At 36.5% G+C, this 12,182-nt stretch overlaps 1 protein-coding gene across 1 annotated transcript in view; it reads left to right on the top strand.

Annotated features, from left to right (window-relative positions):
* The window catches only part of RSRC1 (arginine and serine rich coiled-coil 1), a 407,598-nt gene that overhangs the window by 327,893 nt on the left and 67,523 nt on the right, over positions 1-12,182 (top strand). The window contains exon 8 of the mRNA XM_070511416.1: positions 5,178-5,246. Within this exon, the coding sequence (XP_070367517.1) occupies positions 5,178-5,246 (69 nt within the window). The remainder of the gene's footprint in view (positions 1-5,177; positions 5,247-12,182) is intronic.

The following is a 12,182-nucleotide window of genomic DNA, read 5'->3' as shown; positions in this document are numbered from 1 at the left end:
ACTGATTCTGGAATTAAAGGATCCCTAGATTTTTCTGATGTCTGTGTAGTCTTCTGAATATGATTGAGCTGTGATTTCCTTTCATCATTTTTCCCTAGATCTGATCCAATCTGCTTTCTGTTTTTTAAGAATTCCTCAATATTTCTTGTCTGTTCATGGTGGTGCAATGTCAAAGACTGGAGTACATATAGAAAAGAACTTCCGGAGGAAGTTCTTAGAAGAAAGTTTTCTCTGGGGGTATTAATATAGTCCTTGCTGAATGGAGGGGATGAGTTGGATATTCTAGCAGTCTTACCCAATTCTTAATTCAATTGATTTCCTCTCATAGGGTATATAAAGTACCTTCCCAAATCATTTAAAATCTAACTTACGCAAACAGCTGCAATAATCTAAAAAGCCATATCCCTATGGAATTTTTTAAATAAAATCAGTAAAGATGAGGATAAGTGCTACTAACATGTTGTTGAGGACATGTACTGAATAGGCCCCCGTTTAGCCCCACATCACCTCTGCAGCTGCCCTTCTGATCTCCATCGTCCGACTGATGTAGCCGTAGAGGGCTTCTTTTCTGAAAGGAGGCTTCGCTTTAGAGGGAACAATATAATACTTATGTTGACTTTCAAAATCCTCTTTGTTCATTTGTTTAGGAAATATTCATTGAACACTTACTATATTAGGCAAGGTGCACAAACTGCTGCAACAACCCCAAAATTTCAGCACCTTAAACAATATAATTTTGTTTTGTGCTCATAAAGTCATCAGGAAGGCACTGGTCCTTGCAGAAATTCAGTGACCCAGCTTCCTTTTCTCTTGTGGTTCACCCTCCATGGATCTTCAGTTCAGCCAGTGGATGGGGAAAGAGAATGGAGATTGCCTGGGAGTTTTTTATAGGCCAGATATGGAAACATGATACACATCAGTTATGCTCACCTTCCATTGGCTTGAATTCAGGTAAATGGCCACACTTAACTTCAAGGGAGAGAGACTAGAAAATGTAGTCTGGCTAAAGACTCATGAAGAAGAGAATGCTAATGATGTCTGTCACACCTCCTTATGTGCCCTGCTCTTAAGGAGACTATTTCCTCTAATAAAGGAATGAAGTACATTTCATAAGGAAGATATTAAAGTGCCTAAGAAGAAGGGAGGGAGCATTCAGATCCACCTGGGGACAACGGGTTTTGCTCAGGGAAGATTTCACAAAAGAGGGTGACATTTGAACTAAAACTTTCTGGCAAGATTTTCTCAGCAAGAAAGTGAGATAGGCATCCCAGCAAGAACAGAGGCATGGCAATGCAAACAAAAGGCCGTGTATCCTTGGAGCAATGATGGAGTAGTGATGAATAGTGAGCTAGAAGGTTACACTGAGTCAGGCTGTGAAGGGCTGTAGATGGCATGCTAAGGAGATTGGAGATATATATACATCTGCAACAGGGCACCTTCAGAGCTAGTTTTAACAGGGAGTGACATGATCATATTTCTGTTTTAGAATGGTACATTCATTCATTTAACAATTATTGAGCACCTGTGTTCTAGATACTGTGCTTGCTGCTGGTGATACGAAACAAGGAACCCGTTCCTTGCCCTCGTGGTAATATGAGAGTTCATTGGCGGGAATAGGATTAAAAGTACAGAGATCACAGTGAAAAGAGATGGGGCCCTGAACATGAATATTGGTAATAGAAATGGAAAGGACTTGATGGATTCTAGAGGTAATCCGTGGAGTAGAATCTGATGGAACTGCCAGTCAGATGTACTGCATGAGGAGAGATTTGTAGGAAAGTGTCACAAAGGTTTCCAACTTGGCAGAAAATAGGATCTAGCAAGGGAAGAGGATTAGATTTGAGGGAAAGATTATGAGTTCATTCATGGCCACGATTTTGAAATATCTGCATGGAGGTATCCAGAACGTAATTGGCAAAAGAGTTCTGATGATCAGGAGAAGGGCTGGAACTGGAGCTGTGACAGACACATGGGTTACGTTTGAGACCTTCTGTAGACTGCTTGCAGAACTCCAAGAAGCAAAAGGTGGGTAAGAGAGACAGCAGCCAAAAAAGACTGACAGAGAATTGTCAGAATTAGGAGAGCAATTTTGATAAAGATGTGGTTGATTAGCTGTTTGTAAAAGGAGAGACTATAACAGGATAAAACTGAGATAACCATTAGATTTGGCTATTAGTGAGTTTTTAGGGACCATTGCAAAAGCTGTGGGGGCAAAATCTAACTGGGAACAAGAGAAGGCAGTAACTTGGTTGAAAGAAGAGTAAATATTGTTCAGGATTCGTGAGACTTGAATGTATTTTTAGTCTGATAGAGAAGAGGGAGTTTGAACCTGAAGAAACAGAACGCTCAAGGATAGGGAAAGGAGTGAGTTCTAAAGCACAAGGGGGTGGGTTTACTTTCTGAAACAAAGCAACAAAGAAGGAAAGATTGATGAACATAAAAGTTTGGAGGTGAATGGGAGTGAGGCTGTGAAAATACAAGGGAGTCGGGGACTGGTGTGCGATTATTGGCACTGGTTTTGGAGAAAGCATAGTAAGTTGTGGGAATTGAGAGTGGAAACCAATTATGGATGCTGACTAAGAAGCAGCAACATGGAAGGATCCATGTTAATTTTTAAATCATTGGTTTTTAGTAGAGCCAATAAGATTTATATATTGTTTGTAGAGAACCTGTGCAGCAAAAATAGAAAAAAAATGTTCAGATGTGTTTGTAACAGCTTGGCAACACAACAAAAGAATCAGGGAAGTGAGGGTGTTTATGAGCACGGAAATGAAATGATTGTCTTGGGGTTCATGTTGGGTAGGCAAGGAAGCAAAGTTTGGGGGAGTTTGGAAGAGCCAAGGGATTAGAAGTTGTATACAAGGTTAACAGAAGATGTAAGTACTTTTGGTAAGTAGTGTGCTTTATAGTAGATCCTGCTGGAAAGTTCAAAGGGAATGATCAGGAATCCTAAGAATAGGTCTTGCTTCTTACCAATTGTGTTCTTTGGTATCAAATTTTCTGGTACATACAATGAGATTCAGTATCCCCCTCTGTAAAATGGAACTGCTACCTTCTAGAAAATATAAAAAATTTTAGGACAAACTATGTCGTGTATGAATGACCATACATTCTTCCCTATTCACATTTAAATAATGAAATCATAAAGCAGTCAGAAAGAAAAAAATGAATGTTTTTTCCAGATTTCCTTAATAATTGATGAGGAGTCTATCTTAATGACTCAGTTTGAACAAACAAATTTTCTTCAAGTGAGTGCATTCAGATTCTTTGTAGAGAACATATCGATTATTGATACAATTTTCAAATGTGTGCTTTTTAAATTAATTATCATCTATGGTTTTTTGACAAATTCAGAGTTTTTATTTATACACACACACACAGACTCTCACATACTTGGGAATCTTGATTGACAGCATGCAGCTCAATTACATAAAACATTTAACCACAGCACAAGAGCCATTTGCAGTTTAAAAAAAAAACATATAAACGGTATTCCAATGAATTGTCCATGTATAGCAACGAATCAGTAAGAAAGGACAAACTAGCATAGTGAGATAGATAAATCAGATTTAGGCAGGGTAGTTTATTGAATTTAAATTGTGCCCAGTTGGCCCAAGAGCTATATATAAGCAATCCATCTTACGTTGTTAATGGAGGTTCTTGAAATCCACCTGATGTTTGCATTATTAAATTTCAGTCTAATGAGCTCTGCTAATACATATTGAAGATGGTTGTAAGGAGTAGAATGTGAATCTGAGCGGGATAATTTGAAAGAAACATAAGCTGAGCATTTTACATCACTCAAGGGGTATATCTACAATTACACATATAACCAAAATTGAATTTAAATGGAATTTCTATTATCCTTGTCCTTCTACCAGGGAGAATAAAGTGTAAATGAAGTAAAAGTCTTTAGAGGTACTGGTGGTTTGTTTTTATTATCTAATTTAATAGATTCTTGCAATGATACAGAGTGGCATAAAAGTTTTAATATTTCATGACTTTAAATGCAGTCTAAGAAGGTATTAAAGCTTGTAAATGGAAACAGATGTCTGTGTAATTGGATATAGCACTTCACAACACCATTGTATAAATTTTATATTTTAAGAAACTGTCAATGTTGACAGTGAAGAAAAATCAAACTTTGAAGAAAAATAGTTACGTATGTGGTGTGTATTTTCTTTAAATTCCTCTTTTAAGCCAAGTTTTATACTTCTAAAGGATATGTTGATTTTGCACAGGACGTACAGCAAAAAGCTGAAGAATAGGGGTGTTCATTTTTTAAATCACAGTTTCCATTGCTGTTATCATTATACTACAGGCTCATACAAAGTTTAATGCTGGCATGGTTTGATTCTTTTTCTTTTGACGAGGCAATACTTTTTAACTTAATATTTCATCAGCTATAATGCTATTAGAGACTTATTTTCACTTAGTTCGCTCATCAGGCAGTGAGACGGCAATAAAGGAGAATCGCTCCTTTGAGACGTTAATGCTGTGGAATAAATGATGTGCTAGAACAGAAATTTAATTAATTTACAGACTATATTGATAGTCCCTTGTTACTGTGCTGTATATTTTTAATCTTCTTTAACATCTGTAGTAAAGTGTTTGAAAACCCCTGCAGTTGAGCAACTAGTAGATAATTAAGTAATAAGAAAAGAGGTTTCTAGAGGGAAAAAGATTCTTTTTACCAAATGCTGTCATAACATGAATAAAGAACTGCTACTATGATATGCAATGAAAAAAAATAATATGCTTCCTAATTTGAGACTGTTCCAAAGATATTGCAAGCTCCTTATATTTAAAATGTGAATTGTAGCTTCAGAACTTTCCTCCAAAGTTTAAAACACATGCATTGCACGACAAATCAGATGACTTTTAATGACCAACAGTTCTTCCCAGTTTGTGTGCCGTTGTTTGAGCATGCTCATGTTGCTTAAATTCATTTTCCTTTTTTGTACAGAGATTATCTTGAACTAAGCTTCAGAGATCTAAATAAATCTCCTAAATATTCTGAATAAAGAAAGGTATATCTCAGATTTTTAGCCATTTTGGTTTTTTCTGCTGACTACTTCACAAAAAATATATAGTGAATTTCTTTTCCCTTCCCCCAGTGTTTTCACTTGTGATATAGGCATAAAATAAGTGCAGAAATTTCGTTGTTTTTGTTTCAGCGAAAGCTGATGAAGCATTGAAAGCCAAAGAAAGAAATGAAGAAGAAGCAAAGAGAAGAAAGGAAGAAGGTAAAGGCATGTGTTCCTTTTGTTCCAGAGCAGGCACTCGGGTGCGGAGGTGCGGTTTGCCGTGGTCCTCTTCTCTCCGTGGATAAGCTGTAGGTATAATCAGATGTCTTCAGAGGTCCTTATGCTGCCTCAGGAACCTGAACTGTGATAGCATATCACACAGTATTCAACGTCTTGGGCACTAATGTTTGCTAACGTAAGATCAGTTTATAACCATCCTAGTATATATTCTGGGGAAACTTGGAAGATATAAAGTTATAAAGTAGAGCTTGTGTTGATTAGTTTCCTTCTGAGTTTTATCTTTATAGTTAACAAATTATCGACATCAGTCATAGAAATAGGTTGAACTTATCTGTACATTTTGAAATATTTTAGCAGGGATGGAGAAAAGTCCCCTTGCCAACAACACTTTAAAAAGCTGTTAAGAGGGAACAATAAAATATGAAATATCAGGAATAGTCATAATTCAAAGTAAGAAATTCATGTCATAATTTTTATAGATTAAATATTTTCTTTTAATAGCATCGAAGCCACCACCCAAAAATATTATGCAAAGAGAGCTAACAGATTTTTATCTCCCCTAATGAATTTTTATCTCCCCTTTAGTTTGCTGTGATTTATGTTGTGAAAATTTTGCATTTTCCCTTCACAGGGGCTTTATGTATACTGTTGTAAATTACAGTGCTTAAAGCAAGATCCAGGCGAATCTTTCTCAGTGAGTTAAGTTGATGATCTACTTGGACTGGCAGTCATGTCACTTTACTGGCTAATTAGCAGAGTAACTATTTGCTCTGTGAGCTTTCAAGAAGTTGAAGCCTGATAACATGTTCCAGAGTATTGGCTTTGAGTGCTACTGTCTAAATCTGAAAACAGAAATTTTTACCTTTCTATATATCTTTTACCATAACAATCAGAAAAAATTTGCACTGCCAACTTCCAGTTGGAAGCTGAGACCCAATAGAACCTAAAATGTTTGAATGTGATGGTTTAGAGTGTTTCAAGATAGTATTCCATGAGAACCAAGTCCCCAAAGCAAATCCCCCCAAAAAACTCTACAGATTTAGGTGGCATAACCCTATAAATAAGTATAGATTCAAAGTAAATGTGGACTAATTTATACATATAAATGTATAGTGTTCTTACCTTATTTGACCCTCATAAGTCCTGACTTTATGCTTTTGTCCTAGATCAACTAATTTTATGGTATATTGAGAAAACAAGTGAATTCCAATGGCAGGAATACTCAGAATTCTCTTCTTCTGGCTTTCTGAAGAGCACATTTTGGCATTGTTAGTGGAAGCAATCTAGCTGATTCCAGTTATGCTTACGATCACCCACAGTACAAATAGATATAATGCCAGATGTAAAGTAGTCTAAACAAATTATAGTATTTTAGTACTGCTATGTTATGTGGCATTCTGATCAATGTAACTAATTAAAAACATGATAGCCCTTATAAAACACTGTTGTACCGTGAATTAGAAGTATGGTACTTACTACCAACCAACACAGTGATGTTGTAGTAATTATTAGTCTAACCCCATTAATTCAAATCTTAATTGGAGTCATAATCAGTTGAAAAAGGATGGCACGGTAACTATGGATATTAAAATTGCTAGGAGATTTATTCTTATGAAAAATATATAATATGAATGCTTGCCCTAGTGAAAGAAACTTTTAAAATACTTCAGAACTCCTCATTTACATGGCGACAATTGATATTTGTAATAGTCTCTTTTTTTCGTTAAATTAGTTCTAAACATCTTTGCAAGGACGTTTTGTAAAGAATTTCTTAAGTAGCTATAGCTACTTGAATGTTGTATTATAATTCTTTTGAAAGCATCCTTTCCTTTAGACTTTCACTAAGTCTTACTGATCTCACACTTAGTCTGTGATATGCAGACTTTTTCCACTTCAGCACTGACAATTGTTGGGAAAGCACATCCCTCCCATCATAGCTATTTTAATTAGCATCTTTGTGAGTTTGTCATCCTCACCAGAGTATATACTCTAGGATTGTAGAGGATTTAGTATCTGCAATGCCTATCACATAGTAGATAGTCAGTTTCTTAATTGTTACATGAATAAATGAATGAGTGACAAGTTTACCCTTCATTCTTTTAAATCCCTGGTTAAGTAACTTATCTTGAGCTTGCAGTTGATTCCCAAAAACCTCCATGAAGCTGCAACCCAACTTTGTTATGTCCCTTTTCTAAGAATTGCAAACATTCAAAAAGAAACCCAGGAATTTCAAGAATACTATCACTATTTGCTAGTATGGATTTATCAAGTCTTTACCTGAGCTCACTGAATTTTCTGTGCATCCAAAAAACATTGGAAAATTATCACAAATGTTGAAGGAAACTTCTGCTGGTAAAATAACCTATATGACACTAATTTCAAAATTCCTTCAGTAGGTCTCCTGTGCTTATATTTGGTAGGTAAATCACTAGCTGGGTTCTTTGTTGTTGTTGTTTGCTTCTGAAATTTTTTCTTATGGATTATGTAGATACTTGAATGCTATCCAATTAAGCTTCCCTGAAAATGATTAATGTATAAGCTACATTTATTTTATTCATATAATTAGCCTAGCTGCAAATTGAAACCTGATATACATCTGTATGTATATGTGTATATATTTCTGCATCTGAAAGAGTAATAATCCTTTATTTCCAATCTATAAGCCACTAATAATTCACTCTACCACATCATTTAAACAATTCATCTCTTAATTTCTCAGCATGTTGATTTGCAGCACAGGGTTGAAAACACTGTTAAAATGTAGATCAGTGTTATCTGCCTAGCTCCCTTTGTCCACTCTCTGTCATCTCAGGAAAGCTATTGTATTAGCATAGCAAGATCTGTGCCTTGCAAATACATTCTGACTATTATGCAGTCCTTTCCTTTGAGTATTCTTAAATCAATATCATAATTATGTTTGCGAGTATTGTATTCAAGATAAAAGTCAGGCTACTCACCAAACTTTGTCCAGGGTAACTGCTTCACCTTCCACTGTTTAAACAGTGGGACCCCATTTAAAGTGCTCTTCGTGGTGCTTACATAGCTCAGTTGATTTCCCACTTACTGAATATCACTGGTATCTTGGTACGGACCGTTTTTCTTGAATCATTTACTTTCCAACTCTTTCCATTTTAGTTGAATTACATAAGGGCTATATTATCAACTGAATATTAAACTTTAGGTTTATAGTTTCCTTCTTTAAAAATAAGTACTTTTTTCCAATTCTAGATTATATTTTAAGAAAAATGAATATTAAATCTTTCACTTCTGTTTTCTTATTCTTTGATCTGATAAATGCTTAACTTCGACTTTCCTTTCTCTTTGTGTTTGAAAATGTTCTGTCTACATATAATTAAAAATCACTTCAACTTCTTTTCTTTTGATTTCTTTTTGTATTATTGAATGCTTTAGCATAACTGCTTAGGTTTTCTGTATTTTATTTTTATTTTCAATTTAGTATGCATTTAGGGATTCTAATTATGTTTTAAATCTATTTAGAAGCATAATAGTCTTTCTTTGTATTTTGACTTCTCTTTAATATGAATTTCTTACTGATGGCATAAGTACAGTAGCTTTTGGGTTTTTTTCCCCTTGTGTTTATTCAAAATAGCTCTACCTATCTGTTAGTTTCCTACTTCAAATATTTTTGTTTCCAAAATTGTTAGGCGCCCATTCTGAATTATCCCTGGCAATGGTGGACAGTGGTAATAGCAGCGTGATACAAGGTAGTTCACGTGAGGACCAAGAACAATCCTTAGGTCTCATGTTCAAGTTGAAATTCATCCAACCTTTTGCCACATCTGATTGACAAAAAAGTAAAACAGATTAGCCTTCATTTCGTCTTTTTTGTTCTTGTTGTTGTTAATCCTTTGGTGAAGGTGGAGGTGAAAAGTACTCATAGCTGAAAGGAGAAAGAGGTGCCAGGCAGTGTGCTAAATCCTTGACATATTTAACTCCCTCAACCCTCATGAGCTCTGTGAGGTCTGTGCTTTACTATCCCTGTACTATAAGGAGGATAGGAAAAGGAAACTGAGGCACAGGGTCTTCATAACCTGCTCTATAGCTGGTAAGTGGTGAAGCCAGTACACAACCCAGGCAGTGTGACTCCAATACACATCCCCCCTCTTTAAACAGCCTTAAATAAATGAATCACACTTTTACAATCAAACAGAATGTGATGTAATTCCCTCTCCCCCTGTCCTTAGCCTTCCTCTCTGGATCTTGCCCTCTAGCTCGTAAGCCTTTGTTTACTGTAGTTTTCGTGTCCCTGGATAGATCTGTACCCACGTGAGTTTGCCTCACTTGGGTTTCTGGGACACCCAACAGTGAGGTACTCCATTCAGAGGCACATTTTGTCAAGGTGTCTGTATCCTTTTCCCATAGTCTTTATCTGCTTTTCTCCCTAGTGACTGACTGGTCAATGTAAGACACTCACTTGTCAAATACACACCAGCCTTCAGAGCCGGGACCAGAGCCAGACTTAAGCATCTAGCTTTTCAGGGCCCTTTCTCAGAGGTGCTGGCTTTCCCAGTGCTTCGAGGTCCCTAGCATAAAGCACACTTAGCACCAAGTCTTACTGTGCTTGGGGAGAGAATTGTTATAACTCGTTCTTTTCCTCCACTGTGGTTCCTTGCTGAAGAAGAAGATGAATGTTTAGAACTGCAAGGTATACTTTATTCCTTCAGGAGATCCTTTATGGGAAGGTTGGAGTGAAGTTAGAAGGCTAAAGTTTAAAAGGTGCAGGGATGTCATTTAGGACTCATTGTTTGTTCAATTGGCATGTTGACGTAAATATATTAGAAAGAAATAAGGATTGTGTTTTCTAGACCTTGTCCTGAATTGGCTACCCACTGTAATATGCAATAGATTTCCTTCTTGGGTTTAAACGTTTGAAAATTTGCCCCTCACCCCTCCTTGTCTTACTTTATTAGGTAGTTCCATTCCAGGAGTTAAAATATCCTTTTAGGAAATTTGTGTTTCCTATGTATCGGATTTAATAGTTCTACATCTTTCATAAGGTAGTATTTTTAAAAACATCTGTATAGTATTTTAACACATTAGCTCTAAAGTTAGCTATTTTCTTTAAGAGAGGAATTAATCTGCTTAGCTTGAACGTATTGCTTTATTCCGTATTTTTTCCTCAAGTTCTTATTTAGTCAGAAGTCTCTTAAGAGCACACTCGGTTGTTGAGCCGAGCCGTCTGTCTGCCACCCTCAGCAGGGGTCTGTCCTGTAGAGGTCCCTTGGGTCCATGCCTACAAGAACTTGATGGTTGAACACTTCACCTTTCTTTTGTATACAGTGTTATCTGTGTCATATTACGTAGCATCAACTAGTTGTTCCTCAGTTTTGATGCTTCCAGTAAAATGTGTACTAATTCATTTTTAACGGTAACTTTTTAACAAAGCAAAGGTTCCTAATAGCTTGCTAATAATGCTTCTGCTTCATATGTATTCCACTGTACTCTGTGTGGACTTGGAAGCTGGGTTAGAGCACATATTACTTATTTTCAGTAAAGTGTTTATGTATATGGAATGCAGACACAACGATATCTCTTTAACCACTGTTAGGCCTCCAGGGACCCACCATCATGTGTTTCCTTACCAACTTAAATGTTTCCTATGCTCTACACACACAAATTTCAAGACCAACTCAAAACTGCAGCTTTTTTTAATCAGGTGTTTCCAGGATAAATTAAACATGAGGAAGCTGGCACACATCTTGAATGCCCACAGGTGTGCAGCGTGGGAGTAACCTAGGGAAGCCATTGCAGCATAAGGAGTCAATTGTACTCTTGTGGAAAGAGCCCGAGCTGCTTCTAGCTGAAGCGAGAGAATGAGGTTCAGAGTCCTCGCTCTGCCGTTTCCTGGCTCTGTGACGAAATAAATCCCTTAAGTTCACTGTGACCTAAAGTGAGGAAGCTAATCAAAGCTGCCTAGAATTGTTACAAACAGAACTGACATACAGTATTTAAAAGTCACTTCATAACTACATAGTAGTATGTAAATGTAAACATATTACTCAGAAGTGCAACACGAAAGAGTATAATGATCATCTTTTAATCATTCATTCCTTTAATAACTTTTATCAATTCAAAAAATATACTGACCATGCAGTACATACTGGGTACTTTTCTAAGCCATATGAAAAGACAGTGAAAAAGGAGATCAAGGCCCCTGCTCTCATGGAGCTTACCTTCCAGAGGGAAGAGACAGAAAATAAACCTGGAAACAAGTAACAAAATACAAGTAAATTCAAATAAAGATGAGTGTTTTCTCATCCCCTGTGTGACCTTAAGTGGTCCCTTTAAAGCCAGTTAGCCCATCTATTAATAAATAAGGATGATAATAATCTACCATCTAAGAATTTAGTTATGATATAGTAGACATGAAACCATTTTGTAAACTTTATAAAATATTAGCTGTTGCTCTTTTATTATTAATTTTAGAAATACTTTAACCAGCACCCCTCAGTGATTCATAGCTAAAAAAGGAAATCACAGTGGAAAATATAAAACCACATATCAAAACTTATGGGATGAAGATAATGTGTCGGGACTAGCTTATTTGAACTCACTCTCCTTCTGGGAACAGATAGCAAATCTGGTCAAAATATTAAAACATATGTTTGAAAGCATCAGAGAGTTACTACAGCAGAGAAGGATGGGTCCCCGTTCCAGGAAAAGAAAGTGCGGTCAACATTTGGAGCCACTTTTCCCCTAGAGATGATTCCAGTAGTGGCATCTGTCTGCCAGTTCTTGAATCGGTCACTGAAAGGCTAAGAATCTGGGCAGAGTTTTTGAGAGACTCCTGGAGCCATGGGGACATAATCTAGGGCTCAAGGCCAATCAGGGAAGGGAAGACTGATAAAACCACCAGCTTTGGGTTGGAATCTTAACAGATTACTCCCTAAAATA

The sequence above is a fragment of the Equus asinus genome, chromosome 5 (assembly GCF_041296235.1).
Source record: "Equus asinus isolate D_3611 breed Donkey chromosome 5, EquAss-T2T_v2, whole genome shotgun sequence".
NCBI classification, from domain to species: Eukaryota; Metazoa; Chordata; class Mammalia; order Perissodactyla; family Equidae; genus Equus; species Equus asinus.
The sequence above is the reverse complement of the archived record's forward strand: the minus strand, read 5'-3'. Positions and strand labels throughout refer to the sequence as shown.